This window comes from Labeo rohita, chromosome 12 (assembly GCF_022985175.1).
Source record: "Labeo rohita strain BAU-BD-2019 chromosome 12, IGBB_LRoh.1.0, whole genome shotgun sequence".
NCBI lineage: Eukaryota > Metazoa > Chordata > Actinopteri > Cypriniformes > Cyprinidae > Labeo > Labeo rohita.
This window is the reverse complement of record NC_066880.1, coordinates 30,618,745-30,634,683: the sequence shown is the minus strand read 5'-3', so window position 1 is coordinate 30,634,683 and position 15,939 is coordinate 30,618,745. Positions and strand designations below refer to the sequence as shown.

Sequence of the window (15,939 nt, the reverse complement as noted above, 5' to 3'; positions counted from 1 at the left end):
ATAAAAAAATATTTGAAAATTGAAATATACTTCATTAAATATATAACATTTATCATTTCCATTTAGTACTTGAAACCTAATAGACAAAAAAATAGTAATAATAATAATTACAAAAATGCAACAAAATTACTAAAGATTTACTTAAAATGAAAATGAAAACAGAAAATATAAAAATAAAAACAAATTCAAAATATGATTTTTTATTTTTAGGTGAACTATGCTGCATATAATTTATGTACTATGTTCTAAGTCTTTGCATTTAAAAAAAAAAAAAAAAAAAAAAAAAAAAAAACTTTTTTACAGTTATTACCTAAAACAAAACAAAAAAATGTTACTTGTAAAAATAAACTTGAACTGAAACTAAAATATTTAAATATACTTCATTAAACGTATAACATTTCTCATTTCCATTTAGTACTTGAGAACTGAACTAAAACTAAATAATAATAATTATTATTATTACAAAAATGCAACAAAATGACTAAAGATTTACCTAAAATTAAAATGCAAATGAAAACAGAAAATATAAAACAAAAACTAATTCAAAATATGAATTTTTATTTTGAAAAGAACAATTCCTTTAAGAATGATCATTATTCCATTACATACAAACAGCTCAAAGTTTAATCAAAACAGATTTTATTTAGTAGCCAACACACATTACAAACATGAAAGAACCGTAGAAAACATTTTAAAACTGTAAGCGCCATAATATAAGAGCTTTATATGGCACATTGGGGATTTTTAAAAGATATATTTGTGAAAAAGATCCAACAATTTTAATAAAAATCATTAAAAAATTAAGAATTCATGTTTTGAAAACGCGTTCCCTGATCATTCACCAAGGCAAACTCCTTTTCCAAAACAAATATACGCACTTAAAATATTTTATTTTTCTCTCAAATTCATAAAAACACACGACCTAAATGTGTAAAAGCATTGCATGCAGTCGATTTCTTATGCATACTTGCAAAGCACCCTGATGGAAAGCGTATCACAGAATAGTTCACTTTTTGGGGCTGAAGTGAGGGAGAGGAGAGCCCTGGACGTACGTGAGGATGGCGTTCTGGAGGAAGCTGGCTCTCTGGGCCTCGTCCTCTCGTATGCGCTGGATCTCTCCTTCTCTAATGCGCAACCGCTCGAGCAGAGACGAGATCTCGCTCTCTTTGTCCAGAAGGGCCTCTCTGTGGGCGGCACTGAGAACTGATCCAAAACACAAACACAAAGAGCCGTCAGCCAGGCGTCGGGTTACATAACAAACACACAAAACAAGCCTTGCATTTAGTCCTCACTGTGTAAAATGAGTTGCACTACCAAATTAAAAAATACAAAGAATCGTAACACATACGCACCCTTCATCTCTCTTTCCAGAGCTGCGATCTTCTCTTTCAGGCCGCCCTGTGCCGTTCTCTCAGCCTGCAGGTGTCCGATCTGCTCCTGTAGTTCCACCCGCACTCGCGTCACGTCTGCCACTTTCTCCTGCTCTTTTCCTGCAAGCTCCTTTGGTTCAAAGACACATGATGCACTAAAAGAACTCAAACTGAACCTGAAGCGGACTGCATCTCTGTGCTGGAGTCAGTACCTGCTGCAGCTCGTCGATCCTGCGGCGGAGCGTGTCCATCTCGATGCTCTGCTGTCCCACTCTGGCGTGCAGCTCAGCGATGGTTTGTTTCTGCTGGGTGCAGTGGTTCTGCGATTCATCTCGAGACTGACGAACCGCTCGCAGCTTCTCCTCCAGGCTGCTCAGGTGCTGCTGCTGCAGAGGGAACGAGCGGAGGATCTTGCAGCTTTGACGGACAACACCGCAGGTAGTGATGTAGTAACAATTCAACAAGTTTGGCATACCTCCTCCAGTCGCACTTGGGCCCGCACTTTCCCCAGCTCCTCCTCAGCCTGAGCTCTCTCGGTCACCAGAGACGCTTTCACTCTGCTCAGCTCCTAAACGCAAGAGTGCAAATGTGATTCTTTGTTCTGTCAATATTCATTATGTACCATTAAGGACAATGACATTCCAAGATCAACAATAAGCCTAAAGAGAGCAAGGCAAAGATCAGTTTTCAAATTCATTGAATAGTCCGCCCAAAAATGTCATTCCAAACCTGAAATTATTCATATATTTAAATTTAATTCAATTTAATTTTTTGCAAGGAACACAATTTGACAAGGACATAAAAACCATAAAATTAACTAAAATGCACTATGCACTATGTTCTAAGTATTTTCATTTTTCCAATACCTTTTTTTTACGTTATTAACTTAAAAAAAAAAAAAAAAAAAAAAAAAAAAAGCAAATAAAATAAAATATAAAAAAAAATTATTTCTCAGTTAGTACTTGAAAACTGAATTAAAATCTAAGAAAAACTATATAGACATAAAGTAGTATTAGTAATAATAATATTTTTTTACGGTTATTAACAAAAAAAAAAAACAAAACATTTTTGTTACTTGTATAAATAAACTTTAATTGAAATAAAATAAAATATTGAAAAACATTGAAAAATGTAAATATACTTCATTAAATATAGAACATTTCTCATTTCCAGTTAGTACCTGAAAACTGAACTAAAAACTAACAAAAACTAAATAGATATAAAATAGTAATAATAATAGTAACAACGTTTTTTAACAGTTATTAACTAAAAAAAAAAATTATAAAAAAAAATTAAATTGTGGCAAATAAAATAAAATATTAAAACATTTTATTTCTCATTTCCAGTTAGTACTTGAAAACTGAATTAAAAACTAACAAAAACTATATAGACAACGTAGTAGTAGCAATAATAATAACAACTTTTGTTTTATGGTTATTAACAAAAATAAAATAAAAATAATAATAATAACATTTTTATTACTTGTATAAATAAACTTTAACTGAAACAAAATAAAATCTTTAAAAATATTTAAATATTTAAATGTACTTTTGTACTTTTGTAATTTCTCATTTCCAGTACCTGAAAACTGAATTAAAAATGAACAAAAACTATATTAACATAAAAGAGTAATAATAATAATAATAATAATAATAAACAGTAATAACATTCTTGTTATATAATAACTTTTTTGATAGTTATTAACTAAAACAAAACAAAAAAACATTTTTGTTACTGAAATAAGATTTAAAAAAAAAATTCAAAATATTTAAAATTGAAATATACTTCATTAAATATATAACATTTCTCATTTCCAGTACCTGAAAACTGAATTAAAAACTAACAAAAACTATAAAATAGTATAGTATAAAATAAAATACAAAAAAATAGTTGTAATAATAATAGGGATTACAAAAATGCAACAAAATTACTAAAGATTTACCTAAAATTAAAATTAAAATAGAAAAAATAAAAACGAATTCAAAATATGACTAAAATGGATAATAGTATTTCAAAGATAGTAAAATAACACTGCTATACAGGTTTGGAACAACACAAGGCACATTTTTAGTGTTCAGATGTAATATTTCCTGAATCTTGAGGTTAGTTTTGTGAATAATCTTATCTACTTCTTCTAACTGGATCCGCTGTCCCTCAAGTTTGAGGATGCGTTCTTGAAGAGCTCTTTCATTCTCCTCCTGGTGTCTTGTCAGATGATCCACCTGGAGAAGAAGGACATGAGGTAAGAACTAAAACAAAAACCTAAAGTAAAAACTCTCTGTGGGTTTCACATCTTCACCTCCTTCTGTCGTAAACTGTCCATGTCTTCAAGTGCCTGCTTGGACCTCCTCTTCTCCATTTCCAGCCGTTCTAATATAATGAAGAAAACATTTCTACAATGTCTAAAACTCTAAAACACAATCTGACACCGGAGGGTTTTGTCATGTAGCTGACTTGTGCGTGTGATGTGGCACCTTCAGTCTGGACGAGACGCAGCTTGAGTTCAGCAGTGGTGTTTGTGAGCTCCTGCTTCAGCTCGAAGATCTGATCCTGTTGTGTTTTACATCTGCGTTCCGTCTCCTCCAGCTGTGAGCGTTAAACATACTGGATAAATCTCACACACCCGCGCTGCTCATCATATGAGATGCTTCACCTCTGTACCTTACTCCTGAGCTGGAGGTTCTTCTCTGACAGACTGTTCACCTCCTTCAAAAGCTTTGCTTCCCTCAGAGCACTGTCCTACAAACCAAAAACAAGTTAAATCATCAAGAATTACAGCAGTAAAAATTGTGAAATATTTTTACAATCTAAAACAGCTGTTTTCTGTGTGAATATCTGTTCAAGTGTAATTTATTCCTGTGATGCGCAGCTGAATTTTCAGCATCATTACTCCAGTCTTCAGTGTCACATGATCCTTCACAAATCATTCTAATATGCTGATTTGATCATTATCAATGTTGAAAACAGTTGTGCTGCACAATATTTTTGTGGAAACTGAGATACATTTTATTTTTCAGAATTCACAGATGAAAAGAAAGTTCAAAAGAACAGCATTTATTTGAAATAGAAATCTACTGTAACATTATAAATATCTTTACTGTCACTTTTGATCAATTTAATGCAGCCTTAATGATTAGAACTATTAAAAAATATTTTAAACAATATTACTGACACTTTTTAAATTATACAATAGTTCTTATGTATAATAATATATAACATATATATTGCAAAAAAGATGCAAAAATAATCACTTCTATTTATAATTAATAATAACCAATCATCTTATACTGATTAATGCTGTATTTTTTGTTTTGAATTAAAATGTATACACTACCAGTCAAAAGTTTTGAAACATTTTAATGTCTCTTCTGCTCCCCAAGCCTGCATTTATTTGATCCACAGTACAGAAAAAAAACATAAAATTAAAACAGCTGTTTTCTATGTGAATATCTGTTAAAATGTAATTTATTACTGTGATTTCAAAGCTGAATTTTCAGCATCATTACTCCAGTCTTCAGTGTCACATGATCCTTCACAAATCATTCTAATATGCTGATTTGCTGCTCAACAAACATTTATTATTATTATTATTATCAATATTTAAACAGGTGACAATAGAAAGATCTAAAGATCAGGATTTATCTGAAATAAAAAGCTTTTGTAACATTATACACTACACCATTCAAAAGCTTAAGTATGAAAGTATAATTTTTTTTTTCTTTTTTGGGGAAAGAAATCATAGAAATTAATACTTTTACTGTGCAGGGATACTTTAAATTGATCAAAAGTGATGATAAAGACATTTATAATGTTACAAAAGATTTCTACTTCAGATAAATGCTGTTCTTCTGAACTTTCTCTTCATCAAAGAAACCTGAAAAATACTCTACTCAGCTGTTTTTAACATAATAATAATAATAATAAATGTTTTTTGAGCAGCAAATCAGATATTAGAATGATTTCTGAAAGGATCACGGGAGTTATGATGCTAAAAATTCAGCGGTGAAATCACAGGAATAAATTGCATTTTAAAATATATTCAATTAGAAAACAGTTTATTTTAAATAGTAAAACTATTTCAAAATTGTACCTCTTTTCTGTACTTTGGATCAAATAAATGCAGGCTTGGTGAACAGAACTAAAACTGGTAGTGTATATTTTTTCCCTCTGATTTAATAATGTATTCACAAAGCTGAAACAGTAACATGGTGTAAAATCAGTAAATACCTCGTGCTCTTTCTTGATCTCTCTGGACTGTCTGTCTCTGAGCTCGGCTTTCTCCATTTTAACTCGAGTCAGCAGTTCGCCGAGGTCATGAGCCTTCTGCTCCGACAGAGCAAGAGCCGCCTCCGTCATCTGCAGCCTGAACAGCACAAACACTTTCCTTCGCAAAACATCCCAACTTTCACGTTGCTAAAACATTCACGGCAGTTTTAAAGGCTGCTTACTTGGCTGTGAGAGAATTCACAGATGATTTCTGCTCGCTCAACGCTTCCTGTAATTGCCCGAGACGGATGGATGAATTTCTATGAGAAACCCAAAAGCTGTTAGTCGTCCATCATGTGCTATCATCAGTCTGTCGCTGTTTTTAGTGACACCAACCTGCTGCTTCGTCCCATCTCGTCCTTCTGTCTATCAATGGTCTCCATCAGACTAAGAAACTTCCAGCCACATGTACAGGAAGGATGTTAGTTCTCAATCCATCCACAGTTTAACTAAACAATCCCAGTGACCCTCACCTGTCGGCTCTTCTCGTCCTTGAGGAGCTGGATCTCTTTGCTGAGCACGTGAGTCCTGCTCCGGCTCTCTCGAAGCGTCGACTGTCGGTCCGCGTTGTGGTTCATGGACTGTTCTGGGAATATGTAGCCTTGATTAATAAAGGAAAGGCTCGTGTTAAATGCGTTTAGCAGCTGCTGTTGGCGGTCGGTCTCACCGATGGCTCGGAGCGTGTCGCTGGGAATGTTGTTTCCAGCCATCTCTAGTTTGGTCAGCGTTCGGTTCTGCTGCATCGCCTCCAGCACAGATCGGCCGCCCAGCAGCCCGATGTTGTTCCATCTGAGATCTAAACACGTCAAATACTGCACTCAAAATGAAACATTTCTAGACAATAATTATTGTAGAGAATAAATAATGTGGTGTTTATGACTTGTTAAAATGTAATCATATTTTTTTAGGTCAGAAAGCATCATTTTAAAATTCCCACAAATTTTCAAGATGTAAAAAAAAATTAATTTATAGATTTTATTTTATGGTATATATTTATAATTAAGTTACACAAACTGCTGTAATGATTTAAATTCATATAGATATTAGGGATGCACCAAATTTCTGGTCGCTGAAAATTATCATCCGAAATGGCATTTACGAGAAAAATGTCCAAAAATATGAGCTGAAAATATATGTTTAATATATATCATCCTCTGATCTGCTCACATGCTCTGATAATAATAGCTTTGTAGGACTATACATTATTTGTGACCCTGGAGCACAAAACCAGTCTTAAGTATCATGAGTATATTTGGAGTATATTTGTAGCAATGGACAAAAATACATTGTATGGGTCAAAATTATGGATTTTTCTTTTATGCCAAAAATCATTAGGATATCAAGTAAAAATCATGTTCCATGAAGATATTTTGTACATTTCCTGCCGTAAATATATCAAAACTTAATTTTTGATTAGTAATATGCATTGCTAAGAACTTCATTTAAACAACTTTAAAGGTGATTTTCTCAATATTTGGATTTTTTGCACCCTCAGATTCCAGATTTTCAAATAGTTGTATCTCGGCCAAATGTTGTCCTATCATAACAAATACATCAAGAAAAAGCTTATTTATTCAGCTTTCAGACGATGTATAAATCTCAATTTCAAAAAATTTACCCTTATGACTGGTTTTGTGGTTCTGGGTCACATTTGGATAATTAGTTAAAAGTTATATCTGATTCTGTCGCATAGATCTAAATAAAAATAATATATTGATATTTAATATTATTATATTTTCTGTCCAATTTTATTGTGTTATTTTCAGTAAAAGTGTGTTTATTTTATTGGCTTGTGTTTTTAAAATTTAGTATCATTAAAATGATTGAATTCAATTGTAAAAAAAAATCTTACAAAATTACTTTATATTATTTACAAAAATAGTAAATTATTTTTTAAAAAGAATTTATGATTTCAGTTTCAGTATTCAGCCAAGTGCATCCAGAATTTTGGGTTTCGGCCCAGAATTTTCATTTCCGTGCATCCCGAATAGAAAAATAGACTATCGTTCAGAAGTTTGGGGTCATTTAAAAAAAAATTAATTAGGGCTGTAAAACGATTCATTGCATTTAATCACATACAAAATAAAAGTTTGAGTTTGCCTAATATGTGTGTGTGTACTGTGTTTAATTATTATGTATATATAAATACACACAAATTAATGTATATATTTAAGAGAAATATGTTATTTATGTACAAAATATTTTTATTTATACATTATATAAATTATATAAAAAAATATAATAAATACATATACTTGTATTTCTTAAATATATACATAAATGTGTTTGTATTTATATCTACATAATAATTACACACAGTACACACACATATATTAGGCAAACTCAAACTTTTAATTTGTATGTGATTAAATGCGATTAATCATTTGACAGCCCTAAAATTAATACTTTTATTCAGCAAGGATGCATTAAATTGATGAAAAGTACCAGTAAAGACGTTTATAATGTTACTAAATATTTCTATTTATCACAAATGCTTATTTATTTATTTATTTAGAAATAAAATATATATTAGTTTCCACCAAATGATTGTGCAGCACAACTGTTTTCAACATTGCTAATAATCAGAAATGTTTGTTGAGCAGCAAATCACCATATCAGAATGATTTCTGAAGGATCATGTGACATTGAAAACTGGAAATTCAGCTTTGATCACAGGAATAAATTAATTTAACAGAGATTTACATAGAAAACAGCTACTTTAAACTGTAATAATATTTGACTTTTTTGCTACATTTCCGATCAAATAAATGCAACCTTGGTGAGACTAAAAAAAATCTATACACTACCAGACCAAGTATAGGCCATGCATAAACCATCCCATGTGATCTTTCTTTATCAGTGACTGATATTTTTAAGTTAAACAGATGTGTTAAGAAACATAAAAGTGGTATTAAATATTTAAATGATTGCACAGATTTATTAATATTGATGTACACAGAGACAGTGAGCCAGTGTGAATATCTCACAAAGACTGCAATATAAATACTGCAGTAGTGCAGTGCAAGCAAATGAGGCTTAAAGGAAAAGCATGTGTTATTTTGCTAAACATTTACATCATCAACCTCAAAATAACTGGGACAACAGCACAACAACACAGTGCTTGTTGACAGACAGTGATTGTGGAATGTGTTCCTGTGCTCACCCAGCTCTAGCAGAGTCGAGTTCCTCTTGAGTGCGATGCAGAGCTCCGCCGCTCCCTGGTGGTTGATTTGATTATTGCGCAGGTCAAGCTGGGTCAGAGAGGTGCTGGAGGCCAGACCTTCACAGAATACAGCAAATCCTTCCTCCCACATTCCCAGAGCGTTCCATTCCAGCACAAGTCTCCAAGCAAAACACAAACGATAGTTTGACATTTGCAATATTTCATTGATACTTTTTACTTTCAAACAGAACCTAATCCTCGAAGAGGGTGCCAAACAATGCGATTATCTAATGCAACTTTTAGACTGCAAAGGTGGCATAGAAGCTCTTCTGAAGCGGCATTTAGGTGTCCATACACAGATTACTCTTAAAAAAAAAAAAAAAAAAAAAAAAAAAAAAGAAAAAATCCCTTACCTGCGCAGCATCTTGTTCCTCACTAATAACTGTCCCAAAGCCTCAGCACCTGTTCCTCTCATGTTGTTCCCCTGAAAAGAAATGCATTTTTAGGTGCTGTATTACAGACCGAGTAAAAATAGAAGTGAAAATAAGTATATATTATAAAACATATATAAAATGTACCTTCAGATCCAAAACTTTCACTGTGGTGTTGGAGCAAAGCCCATTTAATAGCAGCTTGGCACCTGTAGATGGAATAATATGAGTGGTTTTGAGTGTCAACTACACAAAAGTACTTGTAGAAAAATACTGTAATAAATTAGTAATAACTTAATCAGCTCATGCAAACATCAGTGTCATAATTATGCCCTCAACTAAAAGATTCATGTTATGTTTTCAGGAACATTTCAGCAAATCTCACAAAATTGTTCAAATTTTTTTTTAATTTCACCCTTAAACCCAAGACTTTAAATATTACATTTTGTATTATCTTTAAAAAGTAGTTTTATAAATTTCATACACAGATTTACAATTAATTATATTCATTTGTTTATTTTGCATTGCATTTGCATATTGTAAATGATTTACTAATCTTGTTAATATTTGTTGCACTGTCAAACTGATTTATTTCTAATTCTAATTTTCATGTTTATTTGATATTATTTTCATGCCAACCAGCACATTTTACCTAGTCTCATTTATGTGATGCAAAAACTTTCAAAAGATGTATTAATCATGTTATTATATTTCATGGTAATTATGCACATTTTACCCATTCCTATTGCAAAACAACTGCTAAAGATTTATTTGTACATGTTAATACATCTTATATAACAGTAATTTTTACAACTGCCATAACATTCTTTTTAATGAAAATAATGTCTCAGTGTAAAAATGCTTCAACAAACTTAACAAAATTTATGCAATATTTTCTTTCTCTGGATTTTCCAGATTTTTGCAAAAATCTGCAAAGGTCACTGCCTGTAATTTATGCTAATGCTGAAGTCTTGTATGACATTAGTGTTTAGGCCAAAAATGATTTCTTATGAAAATAACTACAAACTGACTTTTAAGTTTCTAATTTTCTTTCAATTTTCATGTTGTTTTGCATTGTGACATTATTTTCATAGCGACTATGCACATTTTATGTATAAATTCTCATTTTTGTAATGCAAAAATCTGTAAGAGATTTATTAATCATGTTAAAATGTTAAATGTCTTAAATTTCTTTTTATGAAAAGAATGTCACAATGCAAAAAACGGTCCTACAAATGGACTTTTTTGTTTAGATTTTAATTCTTTGGATTTTCATGTTAATCTGTATTAATCATGTTAATCATGTTAATATTTCTTGCACTGCCTGTAATTTATGCTGATTTTTAAGTCTTGTATGACAGTATTTTTTATGAACTGCAAAAAATTATTTCTTATGAAAATAACAAAAATGGTCCTGCAAATGGACCTTTTTGTTTATGCAATAAAAAGTTTACATTTTTTATAACATTATTTAAATGGCAATTATATGCATTGTACCCACAAATATCCCCCAAAAAACTAAATTATTTCTGTCCAAAAAATTATTTCTTATGAAAATAATGTCAAAATGACTTTTTTTTTTATTTTATGTAATCAATATTAACATTAATCATGTTAATATACTCTGATTTTTCTGAAGTCTTGTGTGACAGTAATTTTTACAAACTGCCAAAAATGTATTCTTATGAATATAACATCCCAATGCAAGACTTCAAAGTTTCAGATTTTCTTTCTATTTTCATGTTGAATTGCATTGTGACATTATTTTCATAGTGATTATGCACATTTTCTGCATAAATTCTCATTTTTGTGATGCAAAAAAAAATGTAAAAAATGTATCAATCATGTTAATACGTTAAATGCCTTAAATTTATTTTTTTGAAAAGAATGTCACAATGCAAAAAAGGTCCTACAAATCAACTTTTTTTTTTAAGTTTATTTTTTTTTGTCATAAAATATGACAGTTCATTCTTTTGATTAGTCTGTGAGTTTCCTTAGTTTACAGCACCCACCTTCCTCACTGAGCATGCAGTCGCTGAGGACGATCTCCGTGAAGACAGTGTCGTTCTGCAGAACTCTTCCCAGCACGCTGCAGGTGTCTGTGGTGATGCTCTGCCCGCTCAGGTCCAGTCTGCAGCTGCCTGTCGCCGCTCTCGTGTCGTGCAGTTGAGCCAGCACCGATTCCTGAGTGTCTACTCCTCCCTCCTTACACAGCCTCAGGTACGACCTCCTGAAATCCTCCATGACCGTCTGCAGCGCCGTCACCTCTCACTGGCCTGTAGAGGAAACAAAACATACAACAGACAAAGGGGACAGTATGGTTGGAATAGCAAGTGTCATCAAAACAGAAAGAATGAGTGGAATCACAATCTGCACTGAAAACAGTCTCTGACTTATACTGTGTTTGCATGCAAACCATTATAATATTCTTATTGCATGATTCAGATCAAATGCAGGCAGTTAAATCCACTCTCTGACTTTTTACATTTATGACAAAAATTAATCACAGCTAAAAAAGAGAAGTACTACAAAGTAGTGGAACACTGCTACTGTCTGCTCCTAAAATGCTAAATTATAAAACAAAAACGTGAATGATTTATTTTTTTTCAGATTACATTATATGCATGTAAAAAAAGATGAAACTTAAAGCAGAAATACGCTGTTTGTCTACAATTACAATCGAGTGCAGAAGAGCTGAAGATCCGACTGAATTTGAAACTGACGCGCAAAACTCATTTACTGCCAACACTCGGTTTACACTAAATGAAGGGTCATAAAATGACAACTAACCTTTTTTTCTGCCGTTAAATTTCATGACTTTATTCAGGGTTTTGGCAGCAGATGTTGTTCAGCCTCTTGTCTTCACTATTGTTTCGTTTGACAGTTTAAAGTATCCAGGAAGTACAACGACTTCCGGTTTGAAACAACGGAATTGTGGGATATGTAGTTTTAGAGGAGTCACATACTGCGTTAAATTTCTCTGACAAGAAACAAGGCAAATTAGCAAGATTTCCGTGTATCACAACAAGAGAAAATATAAGCTATATTACAAGTGTCTACATTTAACACTGTTTAACACTGTTAAATGTAGATAAATAAAATAAACGTTTGTTATTCGGATGTAGTTAAGATTCTGGTTGACAAGCTGAAATGTTTCTTCATTCATTTTCAACATACCTGATGCAAATATTAGCAAGTACAGTAGCTTCATGAGAAAATGATTACCGTTTTAATTGATATAGTACTAAGCAGTTACCACAAGACTAAACAAAATAAATCAAAATAAGCAAAGTATTGTATCTACTGTACAATACAGAATAAATTGTGTTATGATGGTGAAGTGATAAATAATATCAAGATATATGTCACAGAAGATCTTCTTCTGACTTGATGTCTTACATGGGGTTAATTACTATAAGGCACATAAGGAACACGTGACTTTAAAAACAGCAAATCACCCCCTTTTACCTCATTTTTCCCGTAAGAGTGGGCGTGGCCATTTGCAAATTTTATAGGTGTAGCTTCCGCTTTCATCTGCATCCATTTTTAGCTGTGCAAAAGAGCTCGTTTTGCTGCTTGATTTTGCAAATTGGTGTGACTTATCGTGTTATTTTAATGTATTATCTTAAATATGAACACACTGGTTTGTAGTGAAAACAGTTTTACATTTTCACCCATAGGCTTACTTCTATAAAAATAGGAAAAAGGTGGATACCCAAATATATAGAAATGCACAATTGTCAAAAGCCTTCTTGATTTGATTATTATAATTGCCCGTTACTATATTCATAAAGCCAAATGGAATGATAAATGACCAAATTTTGAACAATTTAAAGTTGATATTAAAATACATTTGGAGACAATAGAAAAAAGTACAAATTTAAAAGCAAAAAAGACTATACAGTTGTTCTATATATAAAAAGCCTTTCTTGTGTATTATTATTATTATTATTATTGTTTATTTTATTTTTTATTTTTATTTATTTCTTTTTTTACTTTTATTTATTTGTTGCATTTTTTTATACATGTATATGTGCATTGCCGCTGACATGCAAGGATATATGTGCTCTTTTATGTAAAATATTTTGTTGTATTTGTAGTTGTTTTCATTAAAGTTCAATTATTCAATTAATTATAAAATTAAAAAAAAAAATGTCAAAAGCCCTTGAATGAACAATAAGCAGTTTTGTCTATTTGTAATTGTCTATTATTTTTTATTATATATTATCTTATAATATTGTCTTAGAATTTGTCTATTTTTTGTATAATAATTGCTATTTATTTATACATTAAAAATATGTATTTATTGTTTTATTAAAATAAAAACACCAATTAAATAAACAATTGTAAATATGTCTGTTAATTTGTCCATTTAAAAAGTGATTTATTAATAAATATTTTTATGTTTGAATTATTACATTGATAAATTGATTCTTTTTTGTTTTTTAAATTGGCACTGGTCATCTATAGTTTTGCTTCTTTGTAAAACACAGTTTATTGTAGAAGGTTTTGGTTGTTTTAAACCAGCATTTTAACCAAACTGTCAGTCAGTCATCACAGGTGTAGGTCATTACTTTAACCTTGATAAAGTTCCACTAATGTTTGACAACCGAAAAGTGTCCAGATATTTTTTGTTTAATTCTGATTGCTTTGCTGGTGTTTATGTACAAAAAAATAATAATAATAATATATATATATATATATATATATATGTGTGTGTGTGTGTGTGTGTGTGTGTGTGTGTGTGTGTGTAATGTTTTAATGTGTTTTAAATTAACATAAGTGCCATTTTCATTTTTTTTTTTGTACAATGTCGGTCTTCAATGAATGAACAAAATTTCACACAACATTAAAATATTACAGTCACATTTATTAATATATATAATAATTCACTTCTGTGAAGTTTCATAGCGATTGGCGCCACTTCACGAGCTTGCGTGGTCACGTAAAGTCAAGATTTTCCCTCCAAAATGTTGGCGCTCCTTCAGCCGTTTACATTTACCTCAAGATTCTCTCAGAAATACAGTTTCTGACAAAAGACTGATTTTCCCTGAACTTCATAATATTCCAGCTGATGCAGAGAATGTTGTGGAAAAGTTTGATGCCGCAGACAGACAGGTAAGACTATCATTTATTTTCATAAAGAATTGAGGGTGGAATGACCAAAACAAATAATTATGATGCACTTAATCATTTATTTAATTCCATGCGAAATACCGCAAACAGCACTTAAGTTTTAGACATCACCGGTGTGTATGTATGGTGTTGGATAATTCCCACTGAGCAAACGACCTCCAAACGACGTCATTTCAACGTCTTTGTCGTAATATAGACATGATCTGCACGTCGGGTAGACGTCTCATGTTTGTTGGGTTATGTTAACTAATGAATTTCAGTCTAATTTAGCGTTGGTGGTGGTCAAAACCGCAAAAACCGTTTATTGTGTTTATTTTGAGTAAAATAGTCTGCTAGTAATTTACAGCACAGACATTACTTACAGCACAATATAAACAGAATATTTGTGTATAAAAGAACGAATAGATTTATTTTAAATATGAATGCCATCGAAAGCGATTTTAATTAATGCTTTCAATTACATATACGTATGTTTACATTATAGTCACTATTTACTGCGCAAAAGATTATCAACACAATTGAATATTTTATATTTTTAATTGCACAGATGAATAGAAAGCATTTATTCATCAAACAAGCATGATTTCCCAAATAAATCCTCAATGTTAAGTACACAAGTGTAGAGATCCACGCTTGAGTGGAGGCCCCGCCCACAGAGCGAAACTGACCAATGAGCGCCACCTACCTTGCTGCAGCGTTCTAAAATGATGTGACAGTAATTGGATTAGAATCTGGAACTCTGCTTTCTTATTATTCTTGGTCATTTGCAACTTTGCAACTCGTCTTCGGTGAATTGCGTCTTACAACTTATTGCTTTTTGCTCATTTGCAACTTTAGTCTACAATTTTGCTCATCTGCAGTTTAGAGAATAGCAGTGAAAATGAGACTGCTAAAATTACACTGCAAAAAAGCTGAAAATTGTGGACAAGTGTGCGATTTACACCAATGTACAATGCCACAATTTTTCAACGATGCGGTGGAAACCCATCCACTTCTGACACCTGAACGCCAGCCGGTTATTGATGTGGATGAGGTGAAAGGAGGAAGAATGAAGAAGAAATGTAAAAAGATTAAGAGGTTTTGGAAGGCACTATTTGGTCACAGCAAAGCTAGTCAAAAATACACCCAGATGACTAGCTCAGCTGATGATGAGGACACTGATGCAGCTGCGCTTCAGTCCAGGAGAAACACTGAAAGTATGTTACATGACATATTATGAGAATATAATAATGCATTTATTTGCTTAAGCACAGGAGTATACAGTATACAGTATACAGGAGTATACACTTACCTAGTTTTTGAGCACTAAATAAAAATGAAATTTAGGGACACATTACATAGTACAGAATCCATTTTCTCAATCAGGCACTGAAAAACTGAACTGTGTGTTATTTATTTGGTACATGGCACATGCAATAGATATGTTAAGCATTTTAAGCAATTTGCTAGTTATATTAGAGTTGTTATAAAGTGTTAATATGTCAAACAGTGTTAATATAATTTACATTAATTTTTAAATAATTTTGGTTGATGTCATCCATCTTTAGACCAGATTTCCAGTGTCCAAGGCCAA

At 31.9% G+C, this 15,939-nt stretch overlaps 1 protein-coding gene across 1 annotated transcript; it reads right to left on the bottom strand.

Annotated features, from left to right (window-relative positions):
• Positions 1-584: 584 nt before the first annotated feature.
• Positions 585-12,135, bottom strand: lrrc45 (leucine rich repeat containing 45). Its single transcript, XM_051125142.1, has 18 exons — positions 12,021-12,135; positions 11,243-11,506; positions 9,378-9,439; positions 9,213-9,283; positions 8,800-8,978; positions 6,304-6,432; positions 6,110-6,222; positions 5,973-6,031; positions 5,819-5,896; positions 5,598-5,733; positions 4,032-4,109; positions 3,845-3,956; positions 3,670-3,740; positions 3,500-3,592; positions 1,846-1,938; positions 1,583-1,756; positions 1,353-1,500; positions 585-1,203 (listed from the first exon to the last, which is right to left on the bottom strand). The coding sequence occupies exons 2-18, from the start codon at positions 11,472-11,474 to the stop codon at positions 1,007-1,009; spliced, it is 2,025 nt and encodes a 674-aa protein (XP_050981099.1). The 5' UTR covers positions 11,475-11,506; positions 12,021-12,135; the 3' UTR covers positions 585-1,006.
• Positions 12,136-15,939: the final 3,804 nt, after the last annotated feature.

Coding starts and splice junctions, on each gene's coding strand:
- lrrc45 (XM_051125142.1), bottom strand. CDS start 11,474: ATGGAGGATTTCAGGAGGTCGTACCTGAGGCTGTGTAAGGAGGGAGGA. Junction 9,284..9,377: donor TGAAAGTTTTGGATCTGAAG/GTACATTTTATA, acceptor ATTTCTTTTCAG/GGGAACAACATGAGAGGAAC. Junction 6,433..8,799: donor CTCGACTCTGCTAGAGCTGG/GTGAGCACAGGA, acceptor TGACGTGTTTAG/ATCTCAGATGGAACAACATC.